Source organism: Gossypium hirsutum, chromosome A05 (assembly GCF_007990345.1).
Source record: "Gossypium hirsutum isolate 1008001.06 chromosome A05, Gossypium_hirsutum_v2.1, whole genome shotgun sequence".
NCBI lineage: Eukaryota > Viridiplantae > Streptophyta > Magnoliopsida > Malvales > Malvaceae > Gossypium > Gossypium hirsutum.
Window position 1 is genome coordinate 110,548,599 of NC_053428.1, and position 24,612 is coordinate 110,573,210.

Consider the following 24,612-nt stretch of genomic DNA (forward strand, 5'->3'; position numbering starts at 1 on the left):
TGATAGCTTGAAACACAATATCCTCGCTATTAAGCTTTGACTATTGATTTAGAGTCTTTTTAGATGAGTGTTACTTCCAGTATAGTGCGTTTAGTTTTCTTTTTGTCTCACGCTACAATTTTGTTACAGTATTTAATCTCACTATCACCGCTATTTTTACACTAATTGCCGATAAACATACCGTCATCTCCTAAGGAACTTAATCAATTTTATTACAAAAAAAGCATTGTTGTAATGAAAAAAAATCCAAAAAGATTCATTTGAATAGAAAGAACAAAAAAAGAAAGAAAGAAGGTCTTCCATCAGCAAGTTCAAATGAAAAAAAGCCCAATAGCCAATAGCCATTACCTAATTCATCCAGCCACTTAGCCGAGCAAATTTTCGATTTCTTTTTCTTTTTCTTTTTCCTGAATTGAGGAGAAATCTACCGCTAGAAGAAAAGGGAAAAGCAGGCAGCAAACTAAAAAAGCGCAGACATGTCGTTCATGAAAGGAGATTTGTTAACGAAAACAAGGAAACTCGTCAATGGTTTAGCCAAACCTCAGCCTGTTTGGCTTAAAGCCATGGAACAGTTTGTCTCTTTCTCTCCCCGTTATTTCCCCCCTTTTTTATGTTTTAAATTCGGTTTAAGCTTATTTTTCTTTTGTTTTGTTAACTTTTTACAATTAAAATCGAAATGGATGTTAAAGTTGCTTTGTTTTAGGATTTGAAAATCTGGGTTTTCTTCAAATTGTTCCAATGAGTTAATTTTTAGTGTAGGTAATGAAAATCGGATTATTTTGATGACCCTAATTGCTTGATTTCTCTCGTCTTTTACTCGAAAACGAACACAAATAACTTTTAGTCTCTTGGCTTAGCTTCAGAATGGCGACTCCACTTCACTTTCTAGGTTTTATTTTTCTTAGATGATGTGCCACTTGCTTTGCTGCAATATGGAAAAGAAAATATAAGGCTTGTTTTTATTTATTTGAAGCTGAAGTATTGTTATGAAGCTCTGATTTGCAACTTTGCTATGTGTGAAATATGATTAAGAGACTGAATGTTGTTTATGAACTTGTTTGTTATCCCTTGTATTGTTGAAGGTCCATAAGTAATTAATTATGGCATTCATGTCCTTAGTTTAGGGTTTAAACTTTGTCTCTACAGAATTTTAGCTGATTTAATCTATGAATGATACGTGGTTTCGTGTTTTACAGGGCTCCGCCGGCAACCTTTCCTCGTCCCGATGGAAAACTTAAGGCAATCAGCCTCCCAGAGGATGTTTACATTAAAAAGTTCTTCCAGAAATATCCGGTTGCGAAAGGTCATGATGCCATCAAGTATAATATTCCTTCCTTTACTATGTTTTTGTTATTCAGTTTCGTGTGTAACATGGTATTAAGAACAATAGATTTAGACATGCCCTCTTAGAGCCAATTTGGCTTGAATTATCACTGTGTTAATAATGAAAATGGGTATTTCGTTTTCTTAATCTTTTGTCTGAAGAAAACAAATCAAGTCTTATGAGTTTGGTGTTCTCGATGCTAACTGGATACGATGCAGATATCAAATGGTGCAAATATGATCTTTTGCTTATAGTTGAGTGAGATGCTCATGTGCTTTTTTTCTGATTTTTTGCATTTTTATTTTAACGGTTTCTTGTTTATACATGTGTATGGATATATCTATTTGTTTGGTTGTTGAATTTTGAAAACGATTGTAAAAGGTATGGTATGTTGCTCTAACTCTTCATTTTTCTCAAAGCACTTGTGTCCAACACATTTGAGTTAGGGATATGACCTTCTAAGGACCTTTCAAATAATCTACTCTCTCATGGAGTCTCAAGTAACATAGAGTAAAAAGAATTCTTTCTGGAGAAACTCCTGTGAGTCATAATATGGATTTACTGAGGAATTATTCTGCACAATGGAAGTTTGGTTGATAACTCACTGCAACTTTTATATGCATCTGATATTAACTTATGGATGATTGATCGACATGAATTTATCCTTCATGCAGTTCCGAAATAAGAGATCTCTATGTTTTGCTTCTTTTAATAGTTTGTTACTTTGTTTTTTCTTTTAATCTTTGATTGAATGATTTCTTACTCTGGTTTCATATTAGACATGGTGGATGAGTTGATTAAGTTTATGCCTTGCTTCCATGCAGAATATCTGCTTATGACCCTCCACCGGCACGTCTATTTGGTTTGCGAGTACTTGAATTGAAAGAGCAGGGAGTCACTGAGGAGGAAGCAATGGCCGTAGCTGATGTATGTTTCTTGTGTTCTGAGACTACCTGTTGTTCTTGTTTTTGGTTTTTGCTTCTATAAATTGCCAGTGCATGCTTTGATGATTGTTGAATGGAACTGTCCTTGTTACTTTTTGCCTGTTGTGTTCATGAGTTCATCATCAGTATTCATAGGCCATGAACTTGTAATTTATGGTGGGTTCTATGAACATAGATAGTGATAAAAGTTGCTTAAGTCTTATGAACATTTTGTTAACTCTTGGCATCCCGTTTTAGATGGAATATCGGAAGGAGAAAAAGGAGAAGAAGAAAGCATATGCTCGTTTAAAACAAATCGCCCGTCTTCAAGGAAAGAAACCTCCACCAAACCCATACCCTAGTGCAATCAAGGAGAGACAAGAGCTGGAGAGAAAGTTTGTCCGAGAACGTTTCTCCAGTCCAGAGATATTGAAAATTGTTGAAAAAATTAAAGAGGAGAGGCGAGTTGAGAGGTTCAATGGATCAGTCGGTGGTGGCTTTTGAGATGACCCGTGTTTGGTGAAACAGTGCTGATTATTTTAACTTGAACTTCATTTAGACCATTGCTATAGGTTTTTACTTTCTGATTTCTGCTTAAATTTGTTATGTCATTGGATGTTTTGGACCAAGTTTTCTAAATTGCTTGCATCTGATACAGGGTAAGAAATTTTGTAGGATTTTGAAATAATTGGGATCCCAATGCAACATGTTTTTTTAAGATGCCACCAAATTGATTAGATAATAAGATTATGCTACTAAATTGCACATTGTGTATACTGGAAATTAGTTCTCTTTTTTTTTTAAATTCAAAGCTGGTTAATAAAGAATGATAATGACTCTTGTTTTATAGTTCGTTTTGAATAAATTTTATGTTGTTTTACATTTCATTGGGATGTATGGCAACATATCGAGTACTCCTCGCATAGTTGTTGTCTCTTGTGCACAAGTTCGAACGTGAAGCTTGAAGAGTTGCATCATCTCCTACAAGTCACAACTATCTTATGTAATATTTTTGTTGTTGTTGACTTTTACTTATCCATTGGTGGCATGTACATAGGTGGTCTTGACTATTATCTTATGTAATCATATATATGCGATATGTCTTATGTTTTACCATAAGTAGGGGTTGTTGGCTAAATGCATGTGAGGTATGGTTGATTTTGATAAGTAGATCCTTATGCTTAAAGAGTGATAGTTTAAGTATGCATTAAGCTTGTGTATGGGTTGTAGGATGATAGGTAGCTTGGTTGGAGGTTAGAAAATGACTTGGCAAAGCTTTAGATAGCCATTTAGGCCTTGAAACTATTGGTCAACTAGCTAAAATGTTATTCAAGCAAGAGTATGGCTTTCCTACTAGCAAAGAAACCATAAATTAGCCTAAATCGTGCAATTTAGCACAGAAGTCTCGATACCTAGGGTGATGGCATTGAGACCCTCAAAGTTAGTAGCCAAAAATAGAAAAATAGAGGATCCAAGTATAGATACCAAAAGGGTTGGCGTTGATACCCATAGCCATACATCTCTCGATAATGTTTTGCTCTAAAGCTTAGATAAACGTACGAGGTAAACATGTTATATGGCCTAGAGTTACCGCTTAACAACATAGGTTCATTGTATAAAGGTAGTAGAATCAAATAATCTCTATATAGACATTGACCATATACTGTATCATTGGAGATGCCCCAGGCATCAAATGTGATACCGTCTGATTGGGTTATCACCAGTTTAAGTTAAGGGATGTTACATTTAGTGGTATTTAGTGATGGTAATGGGGTGAAGTGGGGTGAGTCAAATTTCTGCTTGTCTCGATCCCAACCTAAAATTTTAGACTTGTGCCCTAACCTCGACAATTTTTTTAAGATGCCCACCTTGAACATGACCTCCAAATTTTATAAAAAAGTTCCAACCTGTTGTGAATTTATGTTATTTTATTGCTTCAAATAAATTATTTAACTATAAAAAGTGATGAATTGTTCAAAAATATTGATTTACTTACTCTCTTTTTGTTTGACACAATACTTAAACCTAAACATAATCCCTCCTCAACCCATAAACAGAATGATGATGCGCTTCAATACACGTAAACCTATGTCCTCTTCTATTGACAATAATGCTCATATCAATCGAGCTAAGAGTCAATTGACTTAATATATATATATATATATATATATATAACAACTAAAGTGGTTATAATTCTACTGAATCATTCATAACATAATACAAAGTTCCACATAAAATAAGTTCAAACATAAGCCATAACATAAGTTCAAAACACAAGCTAATCAAAAACAATTCTCGCCACACTAAACAACCGAACCAATAGGAATCCGCCATTGTCATCAACTTCATTTTCTCCATTTTCTTCTAGCCTCACTGTAGACGGGTGGCAAGCACCAAACACAGGTTGGTTTAAAGTGAATGTGGACGGGTCTGTTCAACAAATTACTAGTTAGGCCTTTACAGGGGGTTTAGTTTGGGATGAGTATGGGGCTTGGCAGCTGGGTTTTTGCAGGAATATTAGGGCTTGCTCTGAACTCGAATCGGAGCTTTGGGCATTATTGGATGGGCTAAAACTAGCATGGAACTTGGGAGCAAAAAGGTTGCAAGTTGAGAGCGACAGTAAAGTTGCAATGTAGATGGCTTTAGATCGAACTGTTGAGGGAGCCTCGAGTATTGTCAAAGAGATTAGAGATTTGTTGGACCAAGATTAGCAAATTGAGCTCAAACATATATTCAGTGAATCTAATTTTGCAGCTGACTTCATGGCGAAAATGGCGGTTTCTCTTGCTGTTGGTCTGCATGTTCATATCAAGCCTCCCATGTCGATTTTACCAGTGTTGGATCATGATACTATGAATTGTAGTAAGAAGTCAGTACATTGTAGCTACACTAGATTCCAACTTTTCACAAATCTCTTCTGCAAGCGCACCTATCATTTTCAGTTGGCAAGTGTTTGTACAAAAGATCATGATGTAATTGTACACAACGATGGGATGCATTCTTATAAGCTAAAGTAGATTGGAGTATCAAATAAGTAGAATTTCACCGCATTTTAACATCAACACATATTTTTATGGAATTGGGCAAGTTTGGATGGGCGGCATTTACCTGCAGTTAGTATAAAAACAGCAGTGGCGGTGAGATTAGATATTGTAGTGTGAGACAAAAAGTAAGCTAAATGCACTACACTACACCAAATTGCCCATCCAAACCTACTCTAAATACAAAATGTATTCATGACAACGTATATGGAAAAAATTCTATTAAGCATGAACGTATTAACACTCCTTACCCGTCCGATGTACAGTACAAATGGAAGTTGCTATCGAAATACTAATAGGACAAATACATTTTTATTTATTCAAGAAATTCTTAACTTGAAAATAGATTTTCGGTTGCTATGGAACCAAATCAGCTACCTAGTAGATTACACTTCTAAGACTTTTCCTAACAATGCTCTTTATAAGAGAATGCTATGAGATAATACTTTCACTTTTTGGACATGATATCTTTATAGTTTCATCTATGGCCGCTAGAGGAATACAAAAAGGACGAGTTAGGATTGCTAAGCTTGTTCAAATATTGTAATGATAGACAACGTTAGTAAAAGATTGCACGACTAAATTAATAAAATATATAAATATTAATGTTAAACTTATTATTATATCAATAAAATAATTTATTTTAATTTTTCGTTAATTATTTAACGACTGATTAATCAAAAATTAAAATTTGAAAAACATTAATAACTAAATCGAAAATTTTACAAATTAAGGATGAAAATAATAAAATAAACCAAAACCGATGGATAATTATTTAGTTTAATTAAAATTTAATTAACCATGGTTGGTCCCGAAGAGTTAGGGCCTCGGTTCTGACAAAATGAAAAGTTTTAAAACTCGTGATATCTTCCACCAAAATATCGTGATATTTTAAGATTAAAAATAATAATATTTTCTGGGGATTATTCTGATAATTAATTAGGAAAATAAATTCTCTGATGATTTTTTATTTGGATATGATTTTATTTTCTGATTTTGCCTCTTAGTTGACTTATATTTTATGTTTTATAACCCTTCTAAAATGTTTTTTATTTATTTATTTCTGATTGAGTATTAATTAGATTAGTATCGATATTATTATCAGTACAAGACATAGATTCGAGTGCGTTAAAAGTGTATTATTCATACAAAACTCATACAAAATGAGAATCATTTGATTAGATCAATATCGTCATCAATCGAATTTTAACTTAGCTTTAAAATAACTAAAAACCCATATAAAATGGAAATTATGAGATTTGAACCCAAACATCATATTGTGTTACGATCTTAATTTTACCATTTTAAAGAAAGTCACATTTTATTTTTATATTATTTTTTATAATTTTATTTATACTATATATTGAGTATTTGATTAAATCAGTATCACCCATCAACCAGATTTTAACTTAATTATAAAATAACAAAAAAATTCATATAAAATTATCATAGTTTTTATAATGTCAGTTTTACAATTTTAACCAAAAATAAATTATATTTTATTTTATATATTTTTTTTATAAATTTATAATATTTTTATACTCACAAATCTAACAAAATGACTATTATAGTCCCATTTATTTATTAAGGATATATGTTTCCCTTTTTACTCATGAATTAAGTTGCCTCTGGGTTAAGTTGAGTTCGGACCGGACATAGAAAATATTTATATATTTCATGTTTGTCAAGCTCGACTCGACTCAAAATAATAGTCTAAAATTTTGTTTAAATCTATTCATATTTGTAAAGGTTTAATCCAATCTCATTTTATTTTTACTTTTATATTATTTTATTTTAATTTTATATAACTTTTAACATTATTTTTAATGTTTACATTAAAGTAATATTATATATTTAGTATATGTTTATTTTTTAATAAGATATAAATAACATAATATAATATAATATTATAAATTTAATAATGAGCAGTCAAATTCAGACCTTAAATATTCAAACTCAAGCTTAATTAATATTTTAAACGAGCCTAACTCTTTTACTAAGACTCATTTTTCAAGTATAATAGTTTTATTCAATCTCCCCTAAATTTCGAACAGACATTTGAATCTGGACGAGTAATCCGGTCCATTAATAAATAGTGTTGAAAAAACCATTTTTGTCCTCCATTCTCATCCCAATAATTTCTTTTATTTTTTAAAGGAAAAAGAAACAATATATGCGTGTAAATATTGTATATATTGTCACTGCACAGTCCTCTGGTCGGCAAACAACACAAAATCTTTCCAGTTAAAATCTCTTTCTCCATCATTTTCTTTCCTCTTTAAAACTTTCATTTTCTATTCAATTTCCCATAACGACCTGGTTTTTCATTTTCCTTTCCTTTCCTTTCTCAAACTTTGTTTCTCTTCATTCTCGAAGTCTTTGAATTTTTATATCTTTCATTTTCCTTTCTTGTTTTGGCCTTAAAAGGGTTGAGATTCTTGCATTGTTTCTGCTTCTTTTTGTTCATTGTAATCTGGGTTTCTTCCTTTTGGTGGAAAAATTATCTCCTTTTATTTAAAGGTAAGGTCTTTTACTCTTTCCTTCTCCCTTTTAAGTGAATTCTTTGATTTTTTTTTTGGGGTGTGTGTGGAAAATATGATTGTATATAGCTATGGTGTTTTCTTTTTTGTTTTGGGGGAGGGGGGGGGGAGCGGATTTTGTTCTATCTTCTAATTTATCTGTCTAATTGATTGTGTGCTTAAGATATATTTCCAATTTCATGTGTTAGCAGAATAATCAAGTGAGGAAAAAGAGGAAGGGTAGTTATCTGTATGGTTTAGACCTCAAGAATTGGGAAAACAATGATAACAGTAATGGATTGTAGGAAAGAAGTGGTTAAGACATCAGAAAAATGCTTAGATCCTCAACTATGGCATGCTTGTGCTGGTAATATGGTGCAAATGCCAGCGGTGAACTCCAAGGTGTTCTATTTCCCTCAAGGTCATACTGAACATGCCAATAGGAATGTAGATTTTGGGAGTCTTTTAATTCCTTCACTCATCCTATGTAGAATTTCGGCCATTAAGTTTATGGCAGATCCTGAAACTGATGAGGTTTATGCTAAAATTATGCTGGTTCCTTTGAGAGAGAATGATTTTGGGTATGAAGATGGTTTTGATGGAAATATCGGGATGGAGAATCTTGAAAAACCACCTTCTTTTGCTAAGACATTGACTCAATCCGATGCTAATAATGGTGGGGGTTTCTCAGTTCCCCGGTATTGTGCAGAGACTATATTTCCTAGGTTGGATTATAGTGCTGAACCCCCTGTTCAGACCATTCATGCAAAGGATGTACATGGTAATATTTGGAAATTTAGGCATATATATAGGGGAACACCTCGCCGGCATCTTTTGACGACGGGGTGGAGTAATTTTGTGAATCATAAGAAGCTTGTGGCTGGTGATTCGATTGTCTTTCTTCGAGCAGAGAATGGAGATATCTGTGTGGGAATCCGTAGGGTGAAGAGAGGTATTGGAAGTGGACATGATTATCCTTCTAGTTGGAATTTGGCGGATGGAAGCTCTGGTTATTCTCCACTCTTGAGGGAGGGGGAGAGTAAATCGATGAAGAATGATTCGAATGGGGATCTGAGGGGAAGAATAAGGCCCGAGAATGTGATTGAAGCTGTGAGTCGTGCCGCCAATGGGCAACCCTTTGAGGTTGTTTACTATCCACGAGCAAGCACTCCTGAGTTCTGTGTGAAGGCCTCATCAGTTAGAGCTGCAATGCAAACCCACTGGTATCCTGGGATGAGGTTCAAAATGGCTTTTGAAACCGAGGACTCCTCACGGATTAGCTGGTTTATGGGAACAATATCTACCGCTCAGGTCGTTGATCCCATCCGTTGGCCTAATTCTCCATGGCGCCTTCTTCAGGTATATCCAGTATTTCTCATAACTTTATATTGTCATTGATTTGCAATTTACCTTATATTCTGCTCTTAGATTTGCTTCTAATAATTTTTTCTCGAATTAACATATTTTTTCAGGTGGCATGGGATGAGCCAGATTTACTACACGATGTGAAGTGTGTTAGCCCATGGTTGGTTGAATTGGTGACAAACATACCAGCCATCCATCTTAATCCTTTCTCGCCCCCAAGGAAAAGGATGCGGCTTACGCAACACCCTGATTTGTCTTTACTTGGCCAAATTCCAGTGCCATCTTTTTCTGACAGCACTTTCAGGTCCAGCAGCCCCGCATGTTGCATTACAAACAACATTCCTGGAGGCATACAGGGAGCCAGGCATGCACCGTTTGGATTATCTTCATCAGATGTCCGTTCCAGCAAGCTGCAGTCGGGCCTCTTTCCACATGGTTTTAATCAGCTTGGTCATACTATCCCTCCTATGGGACACTCCAGTGACTATGGAAACAATAGGAATATTTCTTCCTCGCATACAATGGGAAATCTTACCCAAAGTTTAAAAGAAAGCAATGAAATAAAGACACCCCATATCTTATTGTTTGGTCAACTCATTTTCTGTGAGCAGCAGGTTTCTCAGAGCTGCTCAGATACAATTGGAAACAGTTCATCCAACGGGAATACAGAGAAGACTGTGATTTCTTCCGATGCCTCTGGATCTGCATTACATCAAAATGCTCGTGAAAATTCTTCAGATGAAGGGTCTCCTTGGTACAAAGAGCTCCCAAAAACCAACATGGGGTTGGAGACTGGTCATAGCCAAGTCTTCACGGAATCAGAGAATGTGGGAAGAACCCTAGATCTTTCAGCTCTCAGATCATATGAAGAGCTGCACGGCAAGCTAGCCAACATGTTTCGCGTAGAAAGTTCAGATATGCTGAGAAACATGTTCTACCGAGATGCTGCTGCTTCTGTTAAGCACACGGGAGATGAGCCCTTCAGGTACCAATGGTTCCTTGGGATCGTTTGCTTTTTAATTTTTCAAAGGTCAATCATTTTGTTTACTTAATGCTTTCAATGTTGCAGTGAGTTTTTGAAGACAGCAAGGAGGCTGACCGTTCTTACAGATTCAGGCAGTGACAACATGGGAAGATAGAGATTGCATATTTTCGCTAATTGTACAGTTTCAAACCCTTGGTTTTGATTTTCATTTCATTTCTTTTTGGGTAGTTGTGGGAAGGTTTCACTTCTCACCCATTTTTGGGTTACTTGTAAACCACATTTCTTTTTATCCTAACTGTAAGCTTATGACTGAAATGGCGGCCATTTTACTCCTTACGGAGTTTAGGCCTACAACTTGCTCAATAATTGTTTCCTAGTTATGCCTTTGTATCAGACTAAGAAATGAAGAGAACTTTTCTTTAACATTGATTGAGGAAATTTAAGTTCGAACTTCTAAGAAGACATGGTGAATCGGAATAAATGCATGTTGCTCGTTTCATGGAAAAAAAATTGAAAGATGATGAGGTAGGCATGGTGGTGGTAGAATCAGACAAAAGCATCCTTAAAATCAGGGTGGTCTTACATTTTGAAATAACTTTCCAACCACCGCAAAAAAAAGGTCAAATCTTTATTCATTATCAGACTTGAAATCCATTTCATTAAATTCGTCTTTTTGTCATATCATTATCCTAAAGTGTTTTTATACCAACAAAGGAAAATGTGTTTAGAGTCAACCAAAATTGAATCCTGAAATGTTTTATGTTTATGGTGGAGAATATAGGAGTAGGTGGGTTTTCTTGCGTTCACGTACGAAGTTAGAAAAAAATTTTGGGTAAAAATTAAATTTTATATTTTTTTGATAATAAAAAATATAATTTTATTATTTTAATATTCTATATTTTTATAAATTTTAAAGAATTAAATTAATTTTTATTTTATTTTTTTTAAATGGTAAAAGTATAATTTTATCATTATTAATTTAAAATTTTATAAATTATAAAAAAAACATAAGTAAAAATTTTCTATTTTAAGAACCAAGGTTAAGACTCTGCTAGCCCCTAATTTTGCCACTGCTTACGTTCAAGTTGGGTCCATTTTTTTCAGCCAGGTAAATTAAATATAAAATAAATTATTAAAATCTTAATCTATAATATATATATATATATATAAGAACTAATTTGGAAAATTTTTGCATGAATAAATGTTGTATTAGTTGAGATTATATTTTGTTGTGTCAAAATTCGAGGTGTAAATGAGACTTTTGAACTATTTGAGTTTGACTTGAAGACAAAAACTCATATTTAGTTAGATTATTATCGAGTCAAATTTGGCAGAATTGAATTTAAATATTTGTGGCTAGTCAAATTTTTTTATTTATAAATAATATTGAAAATCTCAAATTTGAATTTGAACTAAGGTAAAGCATAAATAATGGAAGGACTAAATTTCTTTACTAAATAAATAAGCTTAACTAAACCTAATTGAACAAACTCAAATGGCTAAATATATATCTCGAATATATCAAAATTTTTATAATTTGAACTCATATGACTCAGTTATTTCAAGCTTAATAAAATTTAATTGAGGTATATTTGTAAGTGGCGATTTTTACACCTAAATATAAATATGAGTGTTCGACTGAATCGAGTGAATTTTTTTTAGTTAATCAAGTTCATAAGTCATATTTTATCATCTTAACTTAATTTGAATTTTTCGAATTGAGTCGAGTGAAACGAAATTTTAGTCAAGTCGAATCGAGTGAAACTGTTCGAGTTAAATTTAAAAAAATTAAACATGTCAAATTAAAAATCTTGTTAGAATATAATTAATTTCATGTTGGAGCATATAAATTTGAAAACATATAATAATAAAGATACTTAGTATGATAAACTTGAATCGTTAATTAACTTATTTATGCCTCAAAAATATTATTTGAGAAAATTTTAACTTTCTTTATATATTCTTTGAATTTTTTTTAAAATTTTTTATAATTTTTTTTAAAAAATAAATTTTGGAATTTTTATAAATATTTTGAATTTTAAAATTTATTTTAATTTTTTTTTAATTTTTATTGAGAGAGATCAATTTGCTCATTTTTAAAATTAACAGAGACCAAAATAGTATTTATATTAATTTGATATTCAAATTGTAAATTTTAATTTAAATCAACTCGAATAATTCGATTTAATTAACTTAAAAATTAAATTTATTTTTTAAATTTTTTTAAATCGAATTAAATTTTACTCACACAATCATACATCACAACAATGATGGGAGTAAAAGTTGGATCTGAAGTTTGACCGAAGAAGGGAGGCAGTAGTGGGCTTGAAATTGATAGTGAAACAAAAGCAAGCATGCATCAAGATTCTGCGGAATTTCTGTTGAGATGATGACACAGACAGAGATGAAGAAGGTGTGTGTTGCCTTTGCCTTTGCCTTTGCCTTTGCCGGGTCTCTAGGCATTGGGATTGGATGTCACCTTTAATCTCCTTGGGATCTTCAATAAATATCCTTTTTTAACCAAAGTCAACATCCACCATTTTATATTTTTCATTCAAAAAAATTAAATAAGATTAATTATTTAAAAAATAGATTAAGTCTATGTACATTATTATTAATATAAGAAAACTATAAATAATTTTAAACATATTCTTATAAAAAGAATAGATATTATCGAAATCTATTTAAAAAATAATTTATTATAAATTATATTTTTATAATTTATTATAAATGAAATATTTTATCTGAAAAAAAAAATTGATATAATAAAAACAAATTGGTTAAACCAGCTAAGGTTTGATTCAGACATTGAAATAGTAACAGGCGTTTTCCAGTGCACAAGGCAGACAAAGATTCGTGAGTCAAGGAATGCTGGCCCCACCTCTTTTATTATCTCCAATTTCTCTTTTTCTCTTTCATCTTCTCTTCTTTTTCTCACGTATAAGATATTTTAAAATTTAACCCAATTCAACGTATTAAATTGGAGTCGATTAGGTATTAGTTCGATTGGGAAGACGGGGAATTTGAGTGTGTTGAAACGCATTATCCTTCTATTTATAGGTTGAGAGAAACTATAAGTAATTCTAAATATTGTGTCAAAAATACTATTATTATAAGCTCTTACTTGAGTTCGTGTTATTAGCTAAGCGAAAATCAACTCGATTAGGAAAATTACAAAAATATGATTCAGTAATTAAAATAAATTAATATTATTTGAGGGTATTTTAGTCTTTTCATCTTAACAAAAAATCAATAAAAATAAAATATACTAATTAAACTGATAAAAACTTAAATTTACAACACAACCAAAGCTTCATTTAAATGTATTTTATTATCTTCATCTATTGCTAGTATTAATAGTATTGTTAATTAAGTCGATGTCACAAGTTAACTCGACACTAACTCACGATTGAGGATAACATCGATAAATAATTTTTTAATTTTTATTTTTTTTCAGAAAATAATATGTCAACAGTTTTTTATTAGGTGGACAGAGTATTGAATGTGACATTGATCCAAGGAATAGTTTTAGAATTTTTATTAACTAGTGTTTAAGCTCTTATTATTATTATTATTATTTTGTCTTCAAAAGTTTTATTTAATAAATATTTTAATATAATAATTTATATATTTTTAAATTTTAATATATTAATATATTAAGTGAAAATATTACATAAAAAATATTTAAATTATATATTATATATTATAGTGTAATGGTCAAATCCCAAGAAAATTATAGTATACTAATTGAGACATGGGAATACAAAAATGTACAACTTGTTTCCTATGCACTTAAATAACCAAAGATGGTATTGGAAAACACAATTAGACCATCAAGATTTGAACCAATTAAATTTCTTTAATAGATTTAGGTTTTAGAAGTTGTGGTTGGGTTTAGGGTTGGATTGAATCAAGTCGAATCGAATGAAAAATTTTAAGTTAATCGAGTTGTTGAGTCTTATTTTATTATTTTAACTCGATTTGGATTTTTTTTAATTGAATCAACTTAAATGAAATTCAAATCGAATTGAGTGAAATTGTATGAGTTAAATTAAAAAATTAATTAAAATCTTGTTACACCATATATATATATTTGAAAAAAATTCAAAACAAAATAAGAAAGAAAGAAAAAGACACTTTAGTATGATAAATTTGAATAATTAATTTTAATTTAAGTGATGACGTGATATTTTAATATTATGTCATATAATCACCTATAAATGACTATTTTTTTATAAAAAAATTTAGGTGATGGTGTGACAATCTCTAGTGTTACGTCATTATATGAACCAAAATTGAAAAAAGTTACCAAATTCAAATACTAATGTAGGAGAAATTATTTTATGGATAATTCCCACCACATCATCTATAGTCCACTTCTAATTATTTAATGACATTTCAGTAATTTTTTCTGTGTCATTGATACATAATATTGATAAGTTTTTTACTTGAATATTAAATTCTGAACCCTAAACTTGAACTCCAAACCCAAACCCCAAGCCCGAACTTAAATTTGTTTAAGGTTCAAGGCTTGATGTTTAGGGTTCGAGATTCTAAGTTTGGGTTTAAGATAAAAAAATATCAAAATTATGTGTCAATAATATAAAAAAATTTATTGAAATGCCATAAAATAATTAAAAAATAACTATAAATAATATGGTGAGAATGATCTATAAAATAAAATTTACTAATGTAGGCCCTAATTGGATTCGAAGTAAGGAATACATCCTAAATGACCCAAATACATTTCTCATCAATCATCCACAAGCCCAAGCTCTTATTGGAGTTCTACAAAGCTTGAAAATGAAACCATTAACCATCGCCACTTGCCCCACTAATTAATATGAGGTTAAACTTCGAGGATAGTCCCTGCACTTATTGATTTGTGTAGTTTTAGTCACTCTACTTTTATTTGCTTAAGATTGGTTCCTTTACTTTTTGATTTGCTCATTTCCAGTCCCTCCATTAACTTTTACGGTTAACTATGTTAAAATATTAGGTACAATTTCAAATTTAACCCCTTAAGCTTTACAACTTTTTTTCAGTTTGATCCTTACCCTTCTTATTTTTGTTTTAATTGTTAAGAAACTTAATGTTAATCACCACTAAATTAGAAATCATTATTTAATTAATTATGGGTTGATTCGCACGCAATTGCAAATTTTAAATGTTTTTTTAATAATAAACTTTGAAAAAAAATCCTAATTTAAATAATTTATACATAAGCCTAATTTATTAACAAACACAAAAGAAATTTAAATACTCATAAATGTTGATTTTTTTAAAAAAATTATATAAACAGGCCAAATTTTGAAAAAATTACGTAATTATGTAATTTGATTAAATTGAAAGTTTATGATAAATTTGAAAGTTGAGGTTAAATTTAATGATTTAAAATGTATTACAAATTAATGTCTGTAGTATCAATTGTTAGAAAATCTATAAATGATATTAGATATCTCTAAATAATTTATGCAAAATATAAACATGCTCATAAATATTAAAACATTAAAAATTAACTAAAAGATGAATGGAAATTTAACCTCTAGCCATTGATGTTTATTTTTTTTTTATGTGTATCGATTCTTCTATAGTCATAACAACTCAATTAGATTATGTTTGAAGCGTATTTATGAGATTTAATTATATGGAATGTTGTGTGTGTTTGATATGAGTTGCTTTAGTAACGTAATGTGATGTCACACATTCGGATTTGACAATCAAGTTGGTTGTACGATGTCACATGTAACTTTGAAAATTTACTAAAAAATTTAGAAATTTAATTAAAAGTTGAGCCATATATGCCGAAAATCTTGATAATTCTAATTTTTATTAGAACAAATGAAATTTGTGTCGGAATTTTTTAAAACGAGACAAATTTATTTTAGCGTGTTAGGGTCAAAGTGTTAGTAGTTTCTCATGTTTCAACTTTGAAAATTTATTATAAATTGTATAAAATGAATTAGAATATGATCCTTATATGTATGAAATGATTATTACAAATGCTTTAAAATAAAATGCTCAGGACATTGGTTGGTCCAAATTTATGGTTTACGTATTTCAATTTTACATTTTTTAAAAATGACAATTTTACCCCTGGTACTTTTCGTTGTATTATGATGACCGAAGCAGGTTTTAGGATTGTTGGATTTACTTATTTAAGCATTTTTTAGATTGGTGTGTTGGTTGACCGGTACGGAGAGTCACTTCGGTGGTTAACGTGACATTCGAAATTCGAATCGAACTATCCCGGCCGGGTTTGGGGCGCCACATAATTTGAGCCCTCAATAATAATAAATGAATACATTAGTAATACTAAAATGTAAAATGAGTAAACTCTGGAACAATATTCGTAAGGGATCAACACTAATAACAGGATAGGATTGATACAATTATCCTTATGTACTTATTGAGCTCATCAAGCTCATGCGTTAGCTGCTTAAATGCGTAGGTTATGGACTTGTCAAGAAGCTTGTGATTTTGGCTCGGGAGTATCGCATTACCATATTAGATTTTGAGGTTGTAATGTATCTATGTTGGTTATAATTGTTGCTTCTATTTTAGCATGTATGTATAAACCTAGGCTATTATAAGATTTTGTAATTGTTTGGATTTGTATGGGATCAAATATCAATTGAAACCATTTGAATGCTTGAGTTAGCCTTGATTTATAAATTGATTTTAACACATTTAAATATTGTATGCTTAAACGAGCACTATTGATATCATAAGTTGATGTTTTTGGATGGTTTTTATGTGTTTTCAACTTGTATTTTTTATTCTCTGCCTTTGGGTATCGAGACATGGTACTGATGTCTAGAGATACATTGGTCAAAATACTCAAATTTTGCTTTAGTGGTCCAATGTTTCAAGATATAGAGCCCAGTGTCTCGAGGCACAACCATTAAATTTGTCAAAAAAATAGTTTAGGGATATTATGTCTTAAGACATTCCTACCCGCACTTCTAAACATGTGTTTTTAGGCCCCGAAATGGTTGTGAATGATGCTCAAACATACTCATTTAGTAATAAGGCTTTGGGGGAAGGTCTAAAATAACTTTTAAGGGCTCAAAAATGTTAGGAAAATGTTTGAAAATGGATGGTTGAATTTTTACTTTGGATTTAACATTTTTCTCATTCAAGTTCACTTTAAAAAGCTATGCAAGTATCTCAAAGTTTGATTTATGTTTTAAGCATGTCTAAACCCCTTCAAAATGATCTAAAATGATTTTAGAAATGTGTCAAAGCCTCCAAACTTGATGTAATAAGTTTATAAAATTGTTTGAAAGATTTAACCTTTTGAAATTCATAAATGACATTACTCATCATATAATTTTTTTTTCTTTTACCACTTGAACTAAAGCAATTTTTTATTTTTATATGAAATTTTAACGAGTATATTTGTTATATAAAATTGTTATATATATATTTATAAATGTATACTATTATTTAAGTTCCTGATTGAGTTAGTGTCACAAGTTTGTCGGAAAAAATAGATTTTTGGAAGCTTTGAGGCATATTCTTGATTAGTAAAGGTGGAGGTTTGAATAATAAAATAATAGTTTTATATTTTACCCCATGATACATTTACAATCGGTATATTATATGCTCAAAATGGTTGAGTGATGAATGAGAAATTAATGCTCAAAGTAAGCCACTTGTGAATTATGTTAAGGAAAATGGAAAGCTTAGTCCTACATTGATTAAATATCAAATGTGGAATATGTTTATATGTATGAACCAACTTAATGGTTATTGAATGACAAAGCTAATGTTCTCCCTCTTGGGTAGGGGTTGCACCTGCATGATTGGGTGACGCAAAATGTCTTCGATTTATTTCCAATTTTTGTTTTTCAGATTTTATATTTACATTACTGTTAATTTCACTAACAACTTTGTAACAAAGTTAACTAGATACCAAATCGATTAGAAAAATTACGAAAATAACTTTTCTCAATTAAAAAAGTTATATTATTAGAGGGTATTTTAATCTTTTTATTAAAAAAATAAAAATATGCATATGGTGGGATTTGAAATCATGCCAGTTGCATTGGTAAAATCTTTAATTTACCACTCAGCTAATGTTTTATTTTGTTCACAATGAAATTTGAACCAATAACACTATACACGTAAACAATTTTCCTTTACCATTTGAACAAAACCAATTTTTAGTTTTTATATGAAATTTTAATAAGTATATTTGTTATATAAAATTGTTATATATATATATATATATATATATTAATAATGTTGTTGATTGAGTTGGAGTAACAAATTAAGTTAACACCAACACAGGATTGATGACAATACCATGATAAACGATTGCATGTATTTACTATTTTTAATCTGATGTATTTTTTGTTTAAATTTTGTTTTATACACAATTTAATCTATTTTTTCATTTTAATATCGTTCATATTTCATTTGTTATTATTAATTAGTTCAAAATCATATTCTTCATTATTTATTATATGTTATTTTAAACACATATTTATGTTCTAAACTCGTAGCTTCTACACGGATTCATATAATATCAAATCAACATAAAAAATCAAACCCATGACTAAGAATTTTAAAACTCCCAAATTTATCACTTATCTATTTTTTTATATTTTTTAAAATTTTGTAAATTAAATTATTTAATTCTTAAAAAGTTATAAAATTATTGAAAGATGTAAATATTTTTATAATAAAATTTTTAATTTTTAATTAAATTAATGTTCATTAACTTATGAAACAAACCTAATAAAAAAATTAATGGAATGAATTTTTGATTTTCTCAAATTTTGTTTTCCCCTGTCAACACTTATTGTTACGGTATAGTGCCCTATTGTCATTGGGACCTTTCAGTGATGGAAAATAAAAATAATAGAAACAAGTGTTAGTTGGCACTCACCAGCTACCCCTCTTAAATGGTTTTTTTCTTTCTTTCAGAAATAATTGAAATGAAATAATTATTTATAAAAATAATCTACTTACAAAATTATATACGAAAATAACTCGTTTTGAATAGTGAATTTTGGTGTCACCGGTGTTATTGGTAGCACCACCCTTCATAATGGGCTAATCATTTGCTGGTTTAAAAAATAATAATTGTTTGGGTGTTGTCGTTGCCATTAACGGCACCAGACTGAAGTGTGATTATATAAAATGTTCAAAGACCTGATGAAGCAGTTACTCTTTTTAGATTTGGATTAAAAAAGGTGGTGTGGCTGCACCCAATTAAATGCTTTTAATTTTTTGGTTTATTTGCATGTTAGGTTCTATTCCCTTTTGAAATTAAATTTAAATAGCTCTTTAAAAATATAAGAATAAAAAAAACACTTTTCAAAACTTTTTTAAAAACAATAAACATAAAAAATTATACAAAATTCTTATTTAAATTATCCAAATATATCCCTCAAGTAATATTATTTTTAAAAAATAAAAAAAAATGAAAATGATTTATTTTTGTTATTCTTATATTTTTAGGGGATATTTAAATTTAATTTTAAAAGAGGATAAACTTAACATGTAAATAGACAAAAGGTTTAAAAGCATTTAATTGGTGGGGTTAGTAGTAACGTTGGCAGAATTTTTTATCTAATCTAAAAAAGGGTAATTGCTTCGTTAGGTCCCTAAACGTTTTATATAATCACACTTTAGTCCGGTGCCGCCAATGACAACGGAGACACCCAATAGAATTATTTTTCTTTTTTAAAATCCAGCCAATGATTGGCCCATTATTAAGGGTGGTGTCACTAATAGCAACGACGGCATTGAAATTCACTGTTCAAAACGGATCATTTTCATATATGGTTATACAAATAGGTTATTTTCGTAAATAATTAATTTATTCGAGTTATTTTTGAAAAACAAAGACCTCTTAAATCTATAACTACTACATGAAAAGAGTGTCCACATCAATTATCATACTCATTAGTTGCAAATTTAATGACCTATTTTAACGGGTTTAAGCTAGAGGTGCTCATTGGTTGGATCAAGCCGAGCCGGGCCTAAGCATGATATTAACATACTTTATGCTTGCTCAAGCCTGGCCCGACCTAAAATATAAGCCTAAAATTTTATCCAAACCTACTCATATTTGTAAAACACTAACTCAAGTTCATTTAAAGCTCGCTTATATTATATTTTAAATAATTTTTAAAACTATTTATTTTATGTTATTTTAATATTAATAATTTTATTTATTGAAAATTTTTATATAGTCATCTTAACATTATTTTAATGTTTAAATTACAATAGTATTATGTATTTAGTATATGTTTTTTTTAATATGTTATAAATTACATAATATAAAATATTATAAACTTAAAAACGGATTGGGCCGGACTGGGCTTGGGTATTGAATATTCAAGCCTGAGCCCTGCCCATATTTTAAACAAGCCTAATATTTTACTCAAACCCATTTTTTGGGCTTAATATTTTTGCCCAAACCCTTCTAAATTTCGCATGGACCTTCGAGCCTAAGCGAGTAGCTCAGTCCATGAACAAGCCTAACTTGAGCAAATGAATCTTTTATGAATTATTTTTAAATAACAATATATACATCTATTTTTTTATTATATACTCTTCTAATTTAATTTATAAAAAAATGATTTTTTTCATGATTCATAATTATTTATTTTTAATATATTTAAACACTTTTTTCATAATAACTCAATCTAAAGGAAAATATTCTATTACATAATTATTTTTACTTTATTTTTAAATGAATATATTACATAATAGTAGTAGGAATTGTATAAAAGAAAATCCTCATTTTATTGTATTTTAATATAATTCTTATTTTACATAATTTACCATAATTGGTCAAATAACTATAAACTTATTAACATAAAATATAAAAAATAATAATTTGGTATAGTTATAAATTAAATTTATTTATAATTTATTGTTAAATCCTAGGCGAAGCAGAGCATAAGTACCTACTTATATTTAAATTTAAATTTTAATTATTTATCTTAATTTGGATAATTTATCTCTCTATAATGTTGATAGTTTGTCTAAATAGTTAATGTGATTTAATTATTTAGGTTAAAATATTAAGATGGATAAAACAATTTTTTATTTCTATTTTAATATAATAAAAATTACGATTTGTACGAAATATTAGAAGAGAAATGGCAGAACGCGAGGAAGAGAGAATAAAATTTTATGTATTATACACCATCGAACAATACATATATACATGATAGAACTACTCTATAAGGAAAGTAAATAAAAGAGAATAAAATTAAATTCCTAGTAATCAACTAATTACATATCTACATATTCCTTAACACTCCTCAAGCTGGAGTATAGATATTAATCACACCCAGGTTGTTACAAATATAATCAATTTGAAGTCCAGTAAGAGATTTCGTAAAGATATATCCTAATTGATCTCTCGTTTTGACGTAGCCAATTGATATAAATTTTCGTCGAATCTTTTCACAAATGAAATGGCAATCGACTTCAATATGCTTGGTTTGCTCATGAAGTACTAGGTTAGAAGATATATGATGAGCAACTTAATTGTCACAGCATAATTTTGTGGGTAACAACATTTTGAAATGCAATTCATTCAATAATTGCTGTAACCATATAATCTCACACAAATTGTGTTATAGCTTTGTATTTAGATTCTCCACTAGATCGTGAAACTACACTTTGCTTCTTGCTTTTCCAAGAAATTAAATTCCTTCCTAAAAATACACAATAACCTATAGTTGACCTCATATCCATCTTTGGTCCAGCCCAATCTGCATTTGTAAAGCATTCGATTTATGTGTGCCCATAATTCTAATATAAAAGACCACGACCTGGAGCCCCCTTTAGGTAACATAAGACTTGTTCTAACCTTTCCCAATGTTTAACCATTGGTAAAGACGTGAATTGACTCACAACACTTACAGAATATGCAATATCAGGATGTGTAACTCTAAGATAATTAATTTAGTTTCCCAACTAGTCCCCTATACCTCTCAAGATCTTCAAAGGGATCACTATCTCCCTTCATAAGTTGCAAATCAGAATCCATCAGCGTGTTACATGATTTATATTTCAACTTTCCAATTTCTTCAAGTAAGTCAAGTGTATGTTTCCTATGAGACAAGAAAATACCTTTTTTACTCCTAGTAACTTTAGCTCTAAGGAAATATTCGAACTGCCTAAAACTTTCGTTTGAAATCAAGTATGAAGGAACGATTTCGCAGAAAGAATGCCTGCATCATCACTCCCAATAATAAAAATATCATCAACATAAACTATTAGAAGAATCATGCTTGCCTCCAAGTGTTTGTAGAAAACGAGTTATCTCAACTACTCTTCTATAAACCAAAATCTTGAATCACCTCACTAAAACATCCAAACCATGCTCATAGGCTCGATTTCAAGACATACAAAGATTATTGAAGATGAAACACCTCCGCTCTCTCTCATTAAGCAACAAAACTAGGTGGTTGCTCTATATAAACTTCTTGTTGTAGACCTAGATTTGATTATGGGTTGGGCCACTTCCTAGGCTCGAAGGTTGGCCCGAAAAGTGGGAGGGTTTGGGCAAAAATATATGCTTGGAGAAAAAATAAGGTCCGTTTTCTGAATGGGTCGGACCTCGAGTAAGAATATTTTGGCCCAAGCTCGGCCCAAATTGCTTAAAATTTTTTTTGCTATTGTTTTGCTATTATATTGCTACTATTTTGTTGTTATTGTTTAAATATTATATAACTATTTTATTATTATTATTAATTTTGCTATTATTTTAGATGTATTTGTTTGCTAAGTTACAATTATAATAGTGTTATTACGTATAAATACTTTTTTTAATATATTTTCAATTTGTTGGGAAATAATTATTTTAATGATTTTAGTGTATTTAATGTATTATATTTTTTAAATTTATTTTTATATAAAAATAATATAAAATTTTTTAATATGGGTGAGTCGTGTAGTGCTCGAGTTTAGCATTTTTATCTGGGTTGGGCTTGAAAAAAATTTAGGCTCATTTTTCGGGCCAGTCGGGCTCGAGCCTAGAAAACGGACCAAAATTTTGGCATTGATTCGGCTTGACCCATGATCAAGTCTGTAGACCACTATGCAAAAAGACATTTTTTATATCAAGTTGGTCCAAAGGCCACCCATATGTAGCCGCCATAGAAATGAACAAATAGGCAGAAGCCATCTTATCCATTGTAGAGAGTATCCAAGTAATCAACCCCATAGGTCTGAGCATATCCTTTACCAACAAGTCGGGCTTTTTAGTTGGGTAGCTAATCCATCAAGATTAAGTTTGACTGTCAACACCCATTTAGATTCAATAGCCATTTTTCCCATAGGAAAACTAACTAGTTCCTAAGTTCCATTACATTCTATAGCAGTAATCTCCTCTATCATTGCATCTCACTAGCTAGGATGAGATAAAGCCTCCCTAAAGTTTTAAGGAATTAAATAGAGTCCAATAAAGCAATGAAAGATTTAATCACATGAGATAAATGATCATAATATAAAAAAGAAGATATAAGATAAGTACATTGTCGTTTACCTTTTCAAAGGGCAATGGGAATGTTGATACTAGGATCGGCTTGACTAGGAATAATTTTTTTTGACAAGGAGACTGGTGTCGGACATGTGTCTAGAGGATCTTTTTGTCTTGAACAAACATGAATGATTGGTGGTTGAGTTGTTGCATCTTCTAGTATACCTATTTCAAAGGAATTGGCAGGATAATTTACAGTATCAAATAACATAACATCATCTTCTGGGGAAGTATTATAAATAGACGACACAGGGAAAAAATGTGTGTTTTCAATAAAGGTGACATCAATAGCTACAAGATCCCTCTTAAAATTAGGAGAACATTTATAACCCCTTTTAAGTTGATAATAACCAAGAAACACACCTTTAAGAGACTTTGGGTCCAATTTTATGACTTCTGGAAGAACATCACGAACACAATAAATGTTACAAAATATCTTGGGCTCAATAGGAAACAAATGTTTTGAAGGAAAGAGGATATGGTAAGGAATGTCACCATACGCTTATTAAGAAAAAAGGCTATTGAAATGATATCATCCCAGAAACATTTAGGAACACTCATTTGAAAAGAAGATTTCTAGCTACTTCAAAAAGGTGTATTTTTTTTTCTTTTAGCTACACCATTTTGGGAAGGAGTATCAACATAAGATCAGGCAACTTGTACTTGCCCCGTAGCACTCGCAACTAGTATGCCTTCGAATTCAATATTAGACCAAAGCTGACCTTGAAAAGAAAAGCCTTGTTCTGATCAGCCATTACCTATAAGTCTCAAGCTCCTTATGTTGAATGATTTGATTGGGCCAACAGACAAATAAATACCCTAGTCAAAGTTGACTAGCTTGAACTTGACGCCTATGGGTGTTAAGGTCTATGCACTATACTTTACATTACTTTTCTCCTGACAAACAACACATAAATTTTGTGGTGATTTGATCATGCA

The 24,612-nt window shown here is 30.5% G+C and overlaps 2 protein-coding genes across 2 annotated transcripts; both read left to right on the plus strand.

Moving 5' to 3' along the window:
- Positions 1-228: 228 nt before the first annotated feature.
- On the plus strand, positions 229-3,021 carry LOC107904268 (uncharacterized). The gene is made up of 4 exons (XM_016830578.2): positions 229-571; positions 1,197-1,319; positions 2,149-2,251; positions 2,506-3,021. The coding sequence occupies exons 1-4, from the start codon at positions 477-479 to the stop codon at positions 2,749-2,751; spliced, it is 567 nt and encodes a 188-aa protein (XP_016686067.1). The 5' UTR covers positions 229-476; the 3' UTR covers positions 2,752-3,021.
- Positions 3,022-7,406: 4,385 nt separating this feature from the next.
- Positions 7,407-10,580, plus strand: LOC107904267 (auxin response factor 18). The gene is made up of 4 exons (XM_016830577.2): positions 7,407-7,808; positions 8,020-9,166; positions 9,280-10,157; positions 10,242-10,580. The coding sequence occupies exons 2-4, from the start codon at positions 8,090-8,092 to the stop codon at positions 10,309-10,311; spliced, it is 2,025 nt and encodes a 674-aa protein (XP_016686066.2). The 5' UTR covers positions 7,407-7,808; positions 8,020-8,089; the 3' UTR covers positions 10,312-10,580.
- The last annotated feature ends 14,032 nt before the right edge of the window (positions 10,581-24,612 follow it).

Excerpts from the sequence above, each read along its gene's own strand:
- LOC107904268 (XM_016830578.2), top strand. The coding sequence starts at position 477 with ATGTCGTTCATGAAAGGAGATTTGTTAACGAAAACAAGGAAACTCGTC. Across the intron at positions 572-1,196 it reads TGGCTTAAAGCCATGGAACA|GGCTCCGCCGGCAACCTTTC; the intron begins GTTTGTCTCTTT and ends CGTGTTTTACAG. Across the intron at positions 2,252-2,505 it reads AAGCAATGGCCGTAGCTGAT|ATGGAATATCGGAAGGAGAA; the intron begins GTATGTTTCTTG and ends ATCCCGTTTTAG.
- LOC107904267 (XM_016830577.2), top strand. The coding sequence starts at position 8,090 with ATGATAACAGTAATGGATTGTAGGAAAGAAGTGGTTAAGACATCAGAA. Across the intron at positions 9,167-9,279 it reads CTCCATGGCGCCTTCTTCAG|GTGGCATGGGATGAGCCAGA; the intron begins GTATATCCAGTA and ends ATATTTTTTCAG. Across the intron at positions 10,158-10,241 it reads ACGGGAGATGAGCCCTTCAG|TGAGTTTTTGAAGACAGCAA; the intron begins GTACCAATGGTT and ends TCAATGTTGCAG.